Source organism: Neomonachus schauinslandi, chromosome 2 (assembly GCF_002201575.2).
Source record: "Neomonachus schauinslandi chromosome 2, ASM220157v2, whole genome shotgun sequence".
Taxonomy (NCBI): domain Eukaryota; kingdom Metazoa; phylum Chordata; class Mammalia; order Carnivora; family Phocidae; genus Neomonachus; species Neomonachus schauinslandi.
Genome location: NC_058404.1, coordinates 68,939,653 through 68,957,904, shown reverse-complemented (window position 1 = coordinate 68,957,904; position 18,252 = coordinate 68,939,653). Strand labels below are relative to the sequence as shown.

The 18,252-nt window shown below is 39.4% G+C and overlaps 1 protein-coding gene across 1 annotated transcript in view; it reads left to right on the top strand.

Annotated features, from left to right (window-relative positions):
* The first annotated feature begins 10 nt into the window (after positions 1-10).
* FNIP2 (folliculin interacting protein 2) overlaps positions 11-18,252 on the top strand; it is a 134,721-nt gene continuing 116,479 nt past the window's right edge. Inside the window, exon 1 of the mRNA XM_021699017.2 lies at positions 11-195. Within this exon, the coding sequence (XP_021554692.1) occupies positions 83-195 (113 nt within the window). The 5' untranslated portion in view covers positions 11-82. The remainder of the gene's footprint in view (positions 196-18,252) is intronic.

Here is an 18,252-nt window from a genome sequence, read left to right as displayed (position 1 = left end):
ACCGGCCGCCGCCCCCGGCTGCGCGCTGAGCTGCCGGCCCCCCGAGCGCCACGGCCGGAGCTGCAGCGGCGGCGGCAGCATCATGGCCCCGACCCTGCTCCAGAAGCTCTTTAACAAAAAGGGCAGCGGCAGCGGCGGCAGCCCCGCGTCGGCGTCTGCCCAGGGCAGGGCTTCCAAGGAAGGACCCGCGTTTAGGTGAGGGGGCGCCGGGAGGCGAGACTGGAGCGGGACCGGAGTTGGCTTCGGTGCCGGCCGGGGGAGGGAAGAAGGGAGTGGGCCGCTCGGGACGTCGCAGCCCATCGCCGGCACCGGGTCCCGGGCTTGTCACCGTGGACGCGCCTGATCCGAGTGTGGCTCCGAAACCTCTTTGGCCGGGAGGGTCCTTTGCTCCCTTCCTTCCCTTCCTCCCTCCCTCCCTCCCTCCTTTCCCCACTACTCAGGGTCCCTTCCTCCTTGCCGAGAGTTCTCTTGTGTTCCTTGGGATTCTCAGGCGTGCGCTTGCTTGGCTGTGGAGATGGGAGATCCGCCGTGGATTGGGGTGAACCCCTTACCGGCAGAGCCTCCTGGGCGCCTCTGCGGGCGCTGCAAAGCGGTGAGCTGTCATTTTGAGGGAGCTCCAACCTATTGTGTACGTGACAGTATTTAGAAGTTAGGAAGGAGCAACAGTCACGAAAAAGCATCTTCCTTCTTCCTTGCCGTATATGACAGGCCCTCAGACGGATGAATGAAAGTATGTGATTGCCACATCATTTTGAAGGTTGACCGCCTGATGTATGGAAAAGGGGAGTAAGATGCTTTTATCAAATGGTTGAGTTTTTAATTTAACAACGCTCATCATCTATTTAATAGATCCGACCTTGTGAACACACACCTTTGAATAATAATTGCTAGTATTTATTGAGCGTTTACCAACTTAAATGGTTTATGTTGATTTCTTTCATTTATTTCTTTAACAACCCTGTGAGGTAGGGTGCTATTACAACTCCCATTTTACAGATGAGGAAACTTAGTCACACAGAACTTAAACAGCGTGCCCAAGATGCACCGCAGTAAGTGGTAGAGCCTGCGTTTTGACCCAAGCAGTTTGACCACAGAATCCAGTCTTTAAAATCTCAATGTTACTCTGCTTTCAAGAGCTAACTTTTGTTTTTTTTATTTTTTTTATAATTTTTTAAAAAAATTATTTATTTGCGAGAGAGAGAATGAGAGACAGAGAGCATGAGAGGGAGGAGGGTCAGAGGGAGAAACAGACTCCCTGCTGAGCAGGGAGCCTGATGTGGGACTCGATCCCAGGACTCCAGGATCATGACTTGAGCCGAAGGCAGTCGCTTAACCAACTGAGCCACCCAGGCGCCCATCAAGAGCTAACTTTTAGAAGGTGACTTAAAATGTCCTATGTTGCCTTTCAGCACACATATGTTGAGAAGTTTTATTTATGTACTTTTAACAGTTTTATTCAGCATATTTTTAAATTGAGTATCTACTTCCAACTGTGACACAGTGCTACACGTTTTTTGGCCAGAATGTCTTGCAAAAATAGTTTATTATTGAACAGGTCCAGAACCAGTAGAATAAACCTTTTAAAAGTTTGAAGTGAAACTTTGAATAAATTTTGGATTAAGTTTTATAGTCTAGATTTTGCTTTTCTTGAATTCCATTCGTTTAAAACATAGTTCCTCACTGCTTATGTGAATATTAAATATCAGTATTTTGTGTTTGTGAGGTGTGTGTGGGTGTGTATGGGTGCGGTGTTGTTTGGAAGGTAAATTGTGAGGACTTTAAACTACCCTAGTTAAAGTGTCAGGTTTCCTTTAGACTAACTGGATCCTTATAATTTGATTAGGGAATCCTATTCCTTTCACTGCTTTGAGTACTAGTGATGTTGCATCCCTTCTCAGAATGGTAGAATTACTTCAGACCCAGGGTGTGGAATTTCTTCTCTTCCCTCCCAGTAAACCAGACTTGATCAAGGGAACAAAGCCTGGAGAAAAAAGGGCATGTGTGTGACTGGTGTCTTTACTTTGGCAGCCCTTGTCAAGGACATTTGAAGCCATTTTAATGCTGGTGGAGATAGTGGAGTTAACTGTCACTGTTTCCTGTGCTCTCTGCCCAGTTGCCCACCACCAGTTCCTCCATCCACAAGTTTAATTGAGTGTATTTTGAACAAAAAAAAATGTGGCTATATTTAGGGCTTGGCCATATTAGGGCAATTGATTCCCACTTTGTGGGAACATTTTCAGTATAATGTCCTGACATCCCATTGGTGTATAATGAAGAACACGAAAGTATGCCAAGGACTGTTTTTTTTTTTTCTTTCTTGACCTCGTTAGGATTTTCTTCAAGTTTTTTGAGGTGGATTTTTGAGGTAGATTGGGAGAATTGGAGCTGTCAGTTGAACATTTCACTTGCTGAGGCCCTTTAGCAGTGGCCCTGTTAGGGGTCACCATGGAGAAAGAAGTGAACTAGCACATGTCTGTGAAGACGTAGGAAGGTGGGGACAAGTCAGCCAGTGCACACCAGATCAACGACAGGTACCCAAGCAAGTCTTTCCTCCTGCTCTCTCCACCTAGTCTAACTCAGATGCAGTGTAGCTCTCCTGGGAAAAGTCTCCCAGAAAATTTCCTTTTCTTGCCCTTGTGCTTCATTTCATCCAGGTTTTACCAGACAGATGCTGGCATGTACTTTTTGGGGAAGGAGGTGCCTTATACAGGGAGATTAGCTGCCCTTAGGAACCCACTTCATAGTTGAATAGATTTTGAGAAGTTAAAGTAAAACCCTTAGGTTAAAAATCTAGTGTTCCTAACGTGAATTTATATTTTTCAGTGCATTTAAATATAGCACATAACTTGTGGATTTGGGGAATGAAAGTCTCCTGAGGAATCAGACTTCTTGAGCAGTTTTATAGCATATATTAACATATATTTTGGAGAAAAGCCTAAGTAAAAATAAGATCCAACTTTATATATATTTTATAAATATATATATAATATATGGGCATACATGTATACCCACACACATATATATATTTGTTTGTTTTAGAGTTTGTGAAAGCCTTTTTATATCTCTTCTCTTCCTGTGATGGACTTTCACTAGTTATTTTAAACTTTTCTCCAGTTCTCTGAAGTTTAGCCTTTGGTCAAGTTTTGCCTTCTATGTTACTCTTGTTTACTCTTGGGCACTTCCCTCGTTTCTTACTGTTCCCTCTCACTCCTCCGGTTTTCACATACTATAGTTGATTGGAGAGGACATTTTTTTGTTCAATATAAGTGGCTTATCTCATAGGTCATTTTCAGATCTTCATGCTTTCTGGTGTTCCATCTAAAAAGAGAACATCACAGTCAAGATTCCTTCTTTAGTGTATTTTGTTTGGGATCTCAACAAAAGCCCTTTCATTGCTTTGAGGAAAGAGACTTCTAGGAAAACAAAAGAAATCAAAAGAGATTGATTTTACATGTTTGGGAGTAGTTAGGCACAATATATGATTATGGTGTTTGTGAAGTGTAAACTCTGAAGTTATAAAATTCTATCATGGTCTTGAAATTTGAGAGTAATCTCTCTTTGCTGGTCTTCAGAATACTTTCACTTTTAATTAGCTGATACATAAATATATATATGAACAACACTTTGTTCTAGAAGGATAAAGTAGAACAAAAAGAGGTGATTTGTCTAGTGGCTCAAGTCAGAAGTAAAATTGGGTTCCCGGTTACCTTGGATTTGAGGTCAGCATGTTCACATAGGAATTTTTAAAAAGCTGGGGTATGCCCATTGACTTGCATGTCTGGTTCAAGTCTGAGGTTTTATCTTATGGTGGGTTTTTTTTTTTTTTTTTTTTTTTTTTTTTTGATGTCTCTGTTAAATTAGTGGACCAGTCTTCATTTAAAATATATATGCGACAGGGAGGTGAAAGGATCATAGGTAATCAAATATTTTATTTTGGATCAGTTAGATGAAGTGAGTAAGCTTATATACCACCTGGGACATGAGGAGTAAGTAGAAGCATTTCAGCTGCTTGGTAGCTAGCTGCATAAAGGCTAGAAGTAGATTCCATTCCTTTTCCCCTCCCTCCAGTCCTGAATATCTAAGGCCGAATGGCCTAGTTAGTACTAATCCATCTTGTTCTGTTAGAACAAATTTAAGTACTCTGTTACAGGGTTAGTGTAAGTATAACTTAATCTACTTATCATCGATATCAAATAGCATCTGATGCCCATGTGCTTGTGGCTTTGTGCTTCACCTGTACAAATCAAGGTAGGACACATGGTCCTGCATTGGAGTTTGCAATCTAAAGGATAACAGATTATTTACCAAGATGAATAAACAGCGAAGTGCACATTGGAAACTATAACAAGAAGATAATTGAAACAATGATAAAGAGTAAATCTTTACATTAAGTACAGCATTAAGAACTCACTGTTCTTATGCTTCCTGTGACTGAGGGTAGGAGTATGAATTAGTCCCTTGGACAGAGGGAAATTACACAGAAGGGCTTTCTCCCCTCCCACTGCCAGCTCCCAAGACATACCCATTTCTAATGAGATTTTTCTGAAGTAGGGAGAATATTCTGGAGAAAAAAGTGTAGTTTCACTACACTCATTTTTAATGCCTGTAGCATCAGACGTGTGACACACGTGACATAAATAGCAGTTTTGATGTCTTTTTTTCTACTTTCTAAAAGTCTTCCTGGAGGTTTCCTTGCCTATGGTTTTGGATTTATTGGCATACTCATTACATCATACCTCCTTGTCTTGAAACATGCCGTACACCGTGGGGCGTTGTTAGAGTTTTTTGGCAGAGGTAGAGAAGGGACTGTTGCAGCTAATGCAGTGGGTTCTGTTAAAAGCACGTGGAAGACAAATTGAGGAGACTGTTGATTTAGTCCTGCCTCAGTCACCATGTCGACATGGGCTTGAACAAGTCTCTTCATTTCTCTGGTTCTGTTTTGTCGTTTGTAAAGTCACAGCGCCGTCCTATGTCATAGGGTGTCAGAGGTGGTAAGGAGGTAATACGATGAGTTTGAGAATCTGTTCACAAGAATCTAATGCAGTGCAAAATGATTTTAAGTATTACCAAGGGCCTTTTAAGTCATGGAGTTCAGTACTAGTCACATTGAGGCTTTATTAAAATTGAACCATTTTTCAGAGACTTGAGGCAGAACTGAAGTGATATGTTCTTATTTGTTTATTTACTTTTTAAACTTTGATGTTGTCAGTGGTGAAATAGAGACCTTAAGTTTTTAGAGGAGCGCTAAGATACCCAGCAGGCTGTAACTCAGACCTAGATAGAGGTGACTGGGAGTTCAGGAATAGTTTTAGGAGTGTGGTGTATTTGTTTTTCAGAATTAATATGCTATTTTTCTTATCAAGAAAAAAATCTTATTTAGCTGAAGGGGGAAATATTGTTAAGCAAAATGATACCCTTTGCACAATGGATGATACTTTGTAGCAGCCAAATCATTATTTTATGTGTGTGTGTGTGTGTGCGCGTGCGTGCACGTGTGTATTCATATATACATGCACACATGCACATATACATACACATAGGTGTATATATATACACACACACAGAAAGGAGTTCTTGATAGAAAAAGTAAAAGCAAGATACAAACTTACATGATTAGTTTTTAAAAATAGGAGCGTGTGATTGATTATGCATATATGAAAGAGAGAGAGCACTGTACACTAGCCAGTGGCTGTGAAAGGGTGGCTGAAAATTTAATTTTACTCTTTTTTAATATATATATATTATATATATATATTTTTTACTTTAACCACTGTTGAAACCATTTTCTTCATTTATTTATTTATTTATTTCAAAGATCTTATTTATTTATTTGACAGACAGACACAGTGAGAGAAGGAACACAAGCAGGGGGAGCAGCAGAGGGAGAGTGAGAAGCAGGCTTCCCGCAGAGCAGGGAGCCCGATGCGGGGCTCGATCCCAGGACCCTGGGATCATGACCTGAGCTGAAGGCAGACGCTTAATGACTGAGCCACCCAAGCGCCCCTTAATTTTACTTTTTGTGTATTATTTTTTGTTGGTATTTTGGATTTTGCTCTGATGAATTTGTGTGGATTTTGTGGTCTAAATTATTTTAAATGTTCAGAGAGTCTTTGGAGTACTCTACACTGTGAGGGGGAGGTGGACAGGGTAAGGATAATATTTGTGGAGAAACCTGATTTGAATAAAAACTCTTTATAGAAATTTTCTTCTTCATTAAAATAACTGGTAATTCCTGTTATTAAACGTAATATGCTGTGAATTTTAATGTGCTTAACACCTAAGTTCATTATGAGCCTTAGGAGGCCAATTTAATTGGTGATATTGATAGTAGTCGGCAATGTACATAGGCAAAATTTTTACTAGTTGGGAAGGGTCACTGCTTCCCCCACGCTTCAGAGCCCATTGTAATCTTTATCGTGGCTCAGAGCACAGGTTAGGAGCTGCATGTGGGTCTTCATTCGGTGACCAGAGAGCTCTAATTAAGATTTATTTGAAATATGTTTAGAAAAAGTGTCACAACCTTTTAAATTTTGGGAGAACTTGGAGAAATTAAGGGGCTTGGAATAGATTTTTTTTTTTTAATGTTTTATTTATTTATTCATGAAAGTCAGAGAGAGAGAGAGGCAGAGGCAAAGGGAGAAGCAGGCTCCCCGCCTAGCAGGGAGCCCGATGCGGGACTCGATCCCAGAACCCTGGGATCATGACCTGAGCCGAAGGCAGACGCTTAACCATCTGAGCCACCCAGGCGCCCCTGGAATAGATATTTTTAAAGCTAAGATATGCATGATGATTTTGAGTTCTGAAATGTGTATTGATCATGTTATACATTGTCATTTGGCTTAGTCAGTGGTATCGAGAGATGGGCCAGGCATGTGGTGTTTTAATGCACAGAGTATAGATCTAAAGAGAGCATTGATTTTTGTTATTGTGGCTTTAGGTTGTGTTTCTCATGGTTTACTTGTGAGGTCAGCTTAAGGAAGCCACTTTGCTGTTTTGTTTCCTAGGCAAAGGAAGTTGTAAAAGATTGTCTTTGCACTCATGAAATGCTTTGGCTGTCTGTGTGAACTCCTGGTGGGTGAATCTGATTTGGGAACTGGCACTGTGCTTATTTCTCCAGCCACTGTTTTTCTTGGTGTGGGCGAAAAGGAACAAATGTTTTATCCTGATTGTACAAGTCCCTTGCCTAGTGTGAATTGTTAGGCCTGCACTATGAGGTCATGTCCTTGGCTGTAAAAGTGAGTCTTTCCCTTTTGCGTCCGAGTGCTGAAATATTTGGTGAGTTCCTACTTACTGAGTATTCTTTATCTCAGGTTTGTGAAAAATGATTATTATGTAAAAGAGGAAAAACAGGATGGACTTTTCCAGCTAACTGGGCATGTAATAGTGATTTCCCTCAACTCCACCCCATCTGTAAATGGAACATCCATGACTCACTTCTCAGGGCCACACAGGCACTTTTGTAACCAGTGCTTGAATGGGAGGGTGGGATGGGGATGGAAGGAGATGGGCTGGCATCCCACTTGTGTTTAGCCAGAATCTGTCCAGCTGCCTTTATAATGGACTTCTGAAAAGGACTATGTGCCTTCTCACACACCATGCTACATATTTTTTTTTCTTATTGCGCTTTCTGTTTGTGCCAAAATAATGCAATATATGAAATGCAATAAATGTCGCCATTAATACTGTAACATTGTGGGTAAGTGTTATATAGCAGAGTGTTCCTTGTGTTATGTAAGATTTTAGTATTAGCATGGATAATCTGGGTCCCTGATTATCACATTCCTCTCTAACTGTATGACTTTCTTTATATATATTGAGAATATTTTTCTAGTTATTGTACTCTTGCTTAATTTATAGATTATACTCTAGAGTTTGTGCCCAGCATAGTGTTATAAAGAGATATGTATACTGCTTTATGAAGGTGATTTTATCACTACATCTGACTTTTTTTATCATAAGCAAGACCACTTCTGTATTTGTCATAATACGTCTGTAAATGAGTGATCACGGTGTTTGATTATCCACTGTTACCTAATCGAAAATGACAACCAATTCATTCAGTCCAATGTGAAAGTAAGCACAGGTGCTGTAGAAATTTATCCCCCCAAAACTGAGGGGGACAGATTGAGAACCCACATATCTGGTGAGGACTTTAGTTTCCAGTAAGGTTAGTTGCATGTTGGAAGGTTAATGATTATGCAGCATATGTAAACAGCCTACACTCTGTGTGTTTATGATGGAAATATTTTTTCTAAAAAAATTGATAGTTCACGTATTTGAATATCCCCTAGGTTGCATTGTGTGATAGCTATAAGTAGAAATTAAATATGTACATGAATTTACTTGACAATTTAACATAATAAGAAATAAACTTACAAGTGTCTGCTTTTCCTTAATTTAGGTCTACTTGAGACCCTGTAATACTAAATGCAGCCCTGCCAAGATATAATGGTCAAACGGTTATTGTTCAAATTTTATTTATTTGTCGCCCACTCCAACAAAAAGGTGTGTGTATGTGTGTGTATGTTTAATATTTTATCCATGAAATGTTCCAGAGAATAGGTTAACATTTACTTTGATAGTTTGACAAACAGAAAAATTTGGGGCGCCTGGGTGGCTCAGTTGGTTGGGCGACTGCCTTCGGCTCAGGTCATGATCCCAGGGTTCTGGGATCGAGTGTCGCATCGGGCTCCCTGCTCGGTGGGGAGTCTGCTTCTCCCTCTGACCCTCCTCCCTCTCATGCTCTCTGTCATTTTCTCTCTCTCAAATAAATAACTAAAATCTTTTTAAAAAAAAAAAAGAAAAGAAAAATAGAATTTGCTTACAAGTACACATGTATCAGTTAAATGGCATCGAGCAGATTTTTGCACTTCATTGGATAAATTCTGCTTACTAAACTTTTCATTCAGTTGTCATGGCAACTCTATTTCTTCACAAGTTGAAGACAAGTTAGATGTTAACCTGCACGTTCCTCGAGAGATTAAACAGGTGTTGATTTAAGATGTGTTAGGAAGAAGGAACAAAATCACCAGTCTAATCTGTTCTGCCTTTAACACCTTATTAATACTTCATACTGCCAACTCTCTCTCCCTGGTATATCCAGAAGATTGGACATTTTCTTTTTTCTTATATTTGAAACCATTAGGGTTATAGAAAAAAAATGTGTGTTACCAGTTAGCTCTTAATTAATTATCCTCATTTCCTCAAGGTCTTTTATAAAATATGATTGAGAAATAATAATAAGAAAATCTTTTAAATTTCCCACTTTAAAGCATATATCTGAAGATAATTGAATGAAACAAGGAAATGTACATGTTATGGTTAGAGCATTGATGCGAGAGTTCTAAATCCTAGCCTTGTCATTGTGTCTGTAGTGCTTAATGCAGTGCTTGGCAGGAAGTTGCATTTAATAAATACCTGTTGAATGAATGAATGGATGAATGAATTTTAGAGTTTTAAAAGATTCTCTGGTATTCCAGAATCTGATCTCTTGAAATATTAATGCTTTTTATGTAGGGAACTTCCTTTCTTGATGTTTCTGGTATGCATTGTGGCATTGCTTAAAGGAATCTTATTTTACACAACTCAATTTCTTTCTTTCCATTAATTATAATGAAAGATTTTCTGGTATCAAAATCATAGGATAAATATTCTAAAGGGAACTGTCTCCTCTTCAAAACAACAACAACAACAATAAAAACCTCCCCCCACAACTAAACTAAAAAAGACACCTAAGTAATATATCTGAGACCCAGTTATAAAATCCCACAGCTATTGAAAGTAACCTGTTGAAAAAGTATTTAAACAGTGTGAACCTCTCAAATTATTAGCTGTGTTGATAAATGTAAAACTCTGTTCTATGCTTTTTAGATTTATTTTAATTCTTGTATGGCTTGGTAAACCTGAGATACATTATACAATGCAGTTAGCTCATTGGTTTTTTCAAATTTAAGATAGAGCACACTTAATTATAAAAACAATAGTGGTCCTCTGAGCCCTGCAGAGACCGTGTTTGCATGTTACGTAAAGTTGGTACTTCAGAGAAGATATGGAATCATCTCTGCTTGCCATTTGAGAAACTAACTTAAAAATGGGTTACAAATCTGACATGTTCTTTAAGAAGCATAAAACCCAGACTAACATATAAAGATGACCTGCAGTGTGTGAGGAAGTGAACTATGAGTAAACATTTTGACCAAGCATAACAGGCAGTGACTGTTTGCTTTAGAATGGTACACTGAATAAGTTAGTTGCTAGGGCAGAAGGAGGTAGCAGAGCAAGAACTACCATCTCTGCCCAAAGGGCAAAGAAGGACCCCTGGTAGCCACTTGGTTCTTTCCAGGTATTTGTGGGTCTCCACAGAGACACTATGAACATTGCTACCTGGCCCCTGCTGTGGGATACTGTACATTTCTTAGTGCCATATGTTCCTGAAAAATTGTCCATAAATTATGATTTTATATCGTTCAAGATTATTTGGATTTTTGAATGAATTTGAATTATTTGAATTCTTCTGAATTTTTAAATGCACCTGATTAAAAAATAAAACAACACAAATGATATCCATTGAAATATAAACCTCTCAGTTCACACCCCAATCTCTCTTCCCAAAGGCTACCATTATTATAACAGTTTCTTTTATATCCTTCCAGAAATACTCTATGCAAATACAAGGAAAAAATATTCTCTTTTATTCACACAAAGTGGTAGTTGTGTGTATGAATACTTTACTTTTTTTAAAAAAGATTTTATTTATTTATTTGACAGAGAGAGACACAGAGAGAGCGCAAGCAGGGGGAGTGGGAGAGGGAGAGGGAGAAGTGGGCTCCCCACTGAGCAGGGAGCCCGATGTGGGGCTTGATCCCAGGAGCCTGAGATCATGGCCTGAGCCGAAGGCAGACGCTTAACGACTGAGCCACCCAGGTGCCCCGTGAATACTTTACTTAAATCCCGTGTTTTTAAATCTGGCTGGACATTGAAGTCAGCTACAGAGATTTAAATACCCGAGCTGCTCTCTCAGAGATCCAGACCGAACTTGGTCTGGGTTAGGGCCCTCCGTGTCTGTCTTTATTAAACCCTCCCCAGGTAACTTTAGTGTGCTGCCAAGCACACTAATTTCAACTAGTCCCCCATTGATGGGTATTTAGATTGCTTCCAGGCTTTTTTGTTGCAGATGGTGAACTGCTGGTCAGAAGGTCTTATGCATATGTTTCTAGGATGAGAACCTGGGATGGGATTTCTGCCACGTTTCTCTTCTCTTCATACAACAGTGGCTGCTTTAGTGGAGATGATTTCAGGTACCCTAAAGAAACAGTGCTGATGGTGGGGTGGTGGTAACACCCGGACCTTAGCTCCCTTTGGTAGTCGTTGATCACTTCTCTAGTCCAGTGTCCGTGCATATTGTTTTAAGCTCTTTTGTAATTCAATTCAGCAGTGCTACCTAGACATAATAGTGCTTGTCCTTTTTTGACCCCCAGTGATTTACAAAAAAAAGTTCTCTGCGTGAACATGTTTAAAAAAGCAAAATAACTTTAGTGCATGAAGATGTTCTTTAGACATTATCATTATAATGATAAAATCTTTTTTTTAAAGATTTTATTTATTTATTTATTTGAGAGAGAGAATGAGAGAGAGAGAGAGAGAGAGAGAGAGCATGAGATGGGGGAGGGTCAGAGGGAGAAGCAGACTCCCCGCTGAGCGGGGAGCCTGATGCGGGACCTGATCCGGGGACTCCAGGATCATGACCTGAGCTGAAGGCAGTCGCTTAACCAACTGAGCCACCCAGGCGCCCTATAATGATAAAATCTTAAAAGAATCATAATAGCTGTCTAACAGCAGGAGAGTGGCTAAACTGTGATGTTAGTTGCATGGGGTTTTATATGATGGTTAAATGATTATGACTTATTAATGTAATCAAGTCACAAATATTTTAATATAATTCATGTGTTAATGCATTGACTATATGATTAATATATAATTAACATAGTAGTTTGTTATATAACAGTAATATAATAAAAAAGGAAAACAAAAATACAAGAGATGCTGTAATGAGCATGTGAGTAAATGTCCTTAAATTTTAAGGATAATTAAAAAATTATCCTTTACGGGGCACCTGGGTGGCTCAGTCGTTAAACGTTTGCCTTCAGCTCAGGTCATGATCCCAGGGTCCTGGGATCAAGCCCCACATCGGGCTCCCTGCTCAGCGGGAAGCCTGCTTCTCCCTCTCCCACTCCCCCTGCTTGTGTTCCCTCTCTCTCTGTCTCTCTCAGTTGAAATAAATAAAATCTTTAAAAAAAAAATTATCCTTTACAATTATAAAATTGTGTGGGCAAAAAGTAAAAATTAGGGAAAAAAATCAAATTCTTTTATAAAGCAAATAGCCATTTATGGTTTTACAGACGTATTTTCGTATTGCAAACCTCGTTGATTAGTGGAGACATATTATATAATATGTATATAAATGGCATCTTTGAAATCTTTTAAGATGTCTATAATAGCTCCTTCTCAAGAATTTTAAGAGACCCCTTTAATATTTGTCAAAAATAAAACTTTGCCTTGTGCTGGGCACTGTTCTGAGTTGCTTCTACTTATCTCACCCATGTTTCATCATTCTCCTTTGAGGGTAAGTATTTTTATTAGCTAATTGCTAGATTATAAAGTTATAATAATTTATAGATGAAGAAGTTGAGGCTTGCTTGAGATTACTGAGTGGTTAGCTAGTGATGCTGGGAATTCAAACCCACGTCTGTGAGTTCTTTACTAATATATGATCTGTATCCCCACTCTGCAAGATTAATATTTGAGATAACTGAGATTAAGATTCTGTGGTAGATTCTGTCGGGTTCATAAGGAAACATGTAGTCTTAAGTATTATTTTTAGGGAGCTTCCCATTTTAATTGTGCAAGCAGTAGAAGCCAAGTGATAATACAGAGCGATGGACTGCAGGGCCATATATCCATGTCAGATTAAGATGAAAGCAAGTAGTAGGGCTCTTTAGTCTGAGCTGGTTAGGAGAGGAGGTCAAATCTGATAGGAGAATATCTTCAGAGAGAAGAGGATGAAGATGTTTTATCTTAGATGTGTTCCTGGGTTGATGAATGGACTGGTTTTTTTTGGAAATAAGAATGCTCCAGTGAGGCAAAATCCACCGGGACCAGATTGTGCAGGGCCTTGAAAACATTAATTTTAAATTTGTTTATTTACTTATTTTAAAGATTTTATTTATTTGTCAGACAGAGAGAGCGAGCACAAGCAGGGGGAGCGGCAGGCAGAGGGAGAAGCAAGCTCCCCGCTGAGCAAGGAGCCAGATGCGGGACTCGATCCCAGGACCCTGGGATCCTGACCTGAGCTGAAGGCAGACGCTTAACCAACTGGGCCACCCAGGCATCCCTGATTTTAAGTTTAAATTTAGGTGACCCCAAAGAGTCGATGAGGGGTCTTCAATCTGTACTTTAAGGGTTGATGGAAAGAGTAGGGACTTTGTTGCGGGTCTGGGTCTGCATTTCTTGCGTTCAAACCTGGCTCCCCCACTTACGACGTATGCCATGGTACCTCCCTGAGTTTTTTTCATCTGTAAAATGGATGTAAAATCTCTTTTCTTTCAAGGTTATTCTGAAGACTGAAGATAATATATGTCAGTTGTGCCGCAAAGCGCTTGGCACCTATTAGGCATTCGATAAATGGGATAAATGGTAACTCTTGTAACTCTCAGAAACTTAAATACTGTTTCTCCCCCCAACTTCTCCAGCTGCTTCCCTGTCTTAGTCCCACCTCTTGGCCATCTCCAGATTGTAGGCAAACAGCAAGTCACTTGTCTTCATCAAAAAGTGGAGTTCCTTCTCTGAAGGCACTGGGGAGTCACTACAGTTTTGAGTAATGGATTGGTGAAGCAGCTTGCTCAGCACAGGTACCTTGACCTAAATTTTGGTGCTGGGATCCAAGTTAGTGCAGTTTTACTGTACATGATATCCGCAAGCAGAACATATCTGTATTTCTTAGTCTTCCTGCTGTCCCCAACCCAGGCCTCTCATCTCCAAGGAGGAAAAGCCACAAATGATCACAAGCCAGTAACATTACGTTCCCACCTTTATGGCTTTCTTCCTAGCCCGTGGCAGAATCCATACTTGGTAAACAGATATAGTTATCTGTTTTGTTGTTTTGTCTTGTCTTTTTTGTTTTGTTTCAATAAAGACTTTAGTTGTTTAGAGCAGTTTTAGGTTTAAATAAAATTGAGGGGGAGGTACAGAGATTTCTCATACAGCCCTGCCCCCATACATGCATAGCCTCCCTCATTATCATCGTCACTTACCAGAGTGGTACATTTTTTACCAAGTATGAACCTATGTTGACACATTATATTCACCCAAAGTCTGTAGTACACCTTAGGGTTCACTCTTGGTATTTTATATTCTGTGAGTTTGGGCAAATGTAAAATGGCATATATCCATGCTTACAGTATCACACAGAGTATATTCACTGCCCTAAAAATCCTCTGTGCTCTCCCCCCATCCCAGTTATCTCTTTTTATATCTCAGGACATCTTTTTTTCTCTAAGTAGTTTCCTGATAGTTCTGCTTCTTGTACTGATTAGTTTCCCAAACATTTGTGAAGAGCCCATTTTGGCTGTGTCCTAAAATTCCAGACTTACACCAAGGAGAGGAGTTTGTGTTTGAGGACTAGCTCAGTTACTCATGATAGTCAGATTTTTTTTTTTTTTTTTTTTAACAAATGGAAAGGGGGGAAAGGGGAAGAGGGAGAGGCATTTGCCTCAGAAACTAGAAAAAGGAAAAACTTTTAATTGTCCAGTAATCTTATCTTACTGAAGTGCTAAGTACTGCCCCTAATAATTGCACGGAGTGCTAGTTTAGATAATGTGCTAAGAGAAGTGTGCAACCTCTGCGTGTTCCCAATAAAGCTGTTAAAAAGCAGTCTAGTTGCTGTAGGTGCAAACTCACACTTTATAATTTGTCATTGTATCTTCCTTCTTCCAATCTTCCTCAAGTCCAGGGTGTGTTGGACTTTGATCTTACAGCTGATTGCTGTGCTGCTCTTTAGATTATTCCAGTGAGTATTGAGTTTTACAGCTTGGACCCTAAAAGTCAATATTGTGTTTAACACAGCAGTAGCAACGTGAGTTCTCTTGAGCTTGCCTAGACCCACTAGCATGTTAAGTAGCTGTTTAAGAGGAAGCTTCTTTTCAGAACTGTGTTATAATTAGCACTTGATTGTCCCAATTGGTGTGGTCCAATCAGCAGACCATAGTAGGTAATTTCCCTTGGATTAAAGTGTTGCCATAATGTCAGACCTGTTCTCCTTTCCTTTATTTTAGAAACCTTTATGTGCAAGGCACTGGGTCTCCAGTACCCCAGAAATGTTTTTAGTTGGGGAGGTACATAGTTATCCTCAAGGAGAAAATAACAGGGTCTCTCCTCTCCTTCAAAACAAATCCCAAAGTATTGTTAATATGTCAGGTACCACCCCTCTGTTTAGAAGACTCCCTTTGTCTTCCTTTCCTAGAAATATTTGGGATATGAGGCCTTGACCAACTCTACTCTATGCATTGGAGCAAGTAGTATTTAAATTTCTCTTCTTTTTTTCTTTTCTTTTTCTTGCTGGCTGGGATTCCCAGTAAGGGTTTTTCCTCACCATCAGATTAGGTCCTGTGTGACCTTTAGGGGCAGAGGAGGAGGTCATCTGACCTACATTGGTTTAGGCTCTGCGTGGCCTAAAATCCTCACAGCTGGAATTCTCCATCTGGTCCTATCCACTTCCAGAGCCTGGCCCAGTCCAGCTTACTAGGATTCGAGGCTGAGATTTGGCATCAAAGCTTAGCAAGTAATTAAGGGTTTATATATCTTCCATTGCTTTCTCTGAATGTAGTTTCCTTGGTGACCTAACTGGTATGCATGGAGGTAAGTGAGGTATATTTTAGAGAAAAAACTGGATGGGATATGAAAGAGAGAGTGAATTGTAAACAAAGAATAAATAATTTTTTAAAAAGTAGTAATAATCGGGGCACCTGGCTGGCTCAGTTGGAAGAGCATGCACCCCTTGATCTCAGGGTTGTGGGTTCTAGCCTAACGTTGGATGTAGAGGTTACTAAAAAAAAAAAAAACAAAAAAAACCTTTTAAAAGAGGTAGTAATGTATAAAATAACTTCAAGGTTTTGAGCCTGAGTAACCTGGGAGAATGGTAGCATAATTAATGGAAATAGGACAGCTATCAGAAGAAATTTCCTTTTTTTTTAAAAATTTCACGCAGCATGGAGCCGAACGCTGAGCTTGAACTCATGATCCTGAGATCAGGCCCACGTTGGGCTCCACGCTGGGTGTGAAACCTACTTAAAAATACATATATTAAATAAGAGAGTATATACGTTTGGTTTTGCACATGGGTGCAAATTGTGCACTCCACAAATAGTGCTGTTCATGAGGCAGTGGTTATCAGAGCAGATAGCAAGCCAGTATTTGCCAGAGGGCCCAGGAGATCCATATTTTGCTCTTAAGACTTTTCTTTTTCTGTTCCCTTCCCCAAAATTACTTTTGTCAAAATTCTATTTGTATTTCCAAACTCTGTCCAGACGCCACCTCTGATGGTCTTTGTGGATTGCCCCAAATGTGCATGCCCTCTGAACTCTTGAACTTAGTGTTTTTCTTTTTTTATGGCACTTACAGCAGTCTACTGGCTGGTTTTTTTTTTTTTTTTAAATTATCCGAGCACTACCGGATTATACCTTAAGTGCAAGGAACATTATATGTATGTCCCTGTAGTACGTAGCATAGCATTGAGTCCATTAATAGGAGCTCAGTAAATATTTAAATATGTTTATTTAAACCTGTTTATTTTCAGCTAGTACCACTTCTTAGAGAAATATAATTTATTGTTATCTAGAATTCCTTTTTAAACTTTTGTATAAATTTTCCTCTTTGAAGAACATTTCTTAGTGCTTATATTTCAGAATTTAACCAGCAGGTATGTTTAGCCTGTCCATACCTCTCACTGTGTTTACCCCCTTTTTGTAATTTCTTTTCAGTTACCAGGTGATGTAATTTTTTTAAACCTCAGAGACTCTTCTCTATAGATCAGTTTAGGTTTCTGAGGTTCACTGTCAAGAAATATATGATGTATTCTAGTAAGAATATACTTTTTTTAGAGCTTTGGTCTGTCATAAGAATAGCTTGACCACCATCTTTACCTCACCTGACCAGACTTTTGCTCAAACCAAAATTCATTTGGCACTTATCTGTTTGTTCAAAGAACCCTGAAAGATCTGCTGTGTGTTCCCTTTAGTTGGGCATTTTCCTGGTGAAAATGTTTAGTGCCACTTATAAAGATGGCCCTATCCCTGGCCACTCTGTCACTCATACCAGTTTTATGTTAAGTTCAGTCTTCACAACTATCACTGAAAGACCACTCTGTTTATACTTCTTTTTCCAGAGAAATGTTTGTTTATTCCTACTTTTACTTTCTGGTCCGAATCCAGTTCTCTGTCCAAGATAAATATCCTACTGGCCTCACACTATTTTATCCTCATAAAAACAAGTGGCCAAATACCTGTGTACTAATGCAGTTCACGTAATGAAAACGTTAATGGCAAATGAGATTTAGATGAATAAAGGAATACTTGTTTTGGTTTCTCATGGACATGGTTAAAAAAAAAAGAAAACCTAAGTTTACTAGTACATAAATCATATACTATTACAACTTCAGTGGGCTATCAGAAGTTCATTTCTCCTATTTGAATTTTGTAGGTATCAGTTTTGAAGTAAGTGGATCAACCAGGGCTCGAAAGTATTTATTTCATCCATAAAATGTGGCTCTTCTCAAATGGTAATAAGAGTTGACAGTGATTTTTATCATATTCCAAAGAATACAGCTTAGGGAAGAGGAGAGGTTCTGATAGTCACCCTCTGCAACCTCTATTCTGTGAGATTTCTTGCTCGCTGTTTCCTAAAAAAGTAGTGACAAATTAACCAGAGTCAAAGGTATTGCAGTTTTGATCTCCTGGGGTTTCCTTCTCCTTATGATTCTTTGTGATTTCTTCTTCATGATGCTATACCTTTAATTTGCCACTTTAATTTACTTAGATGAGGTAATTTTTTTGTGGGATAGGGAGAGGAAACACCAGGGGGAGAGATTATTTTCTGAGTGTTGCTTTTCAAGGCCCTGAGGTTCCTTTCGATCCCCAAGTCTTTGATTTGAATCTTACCCCTGAGACAGAAGCACCTGTGACTCCAGGTGACTTCTCTCCC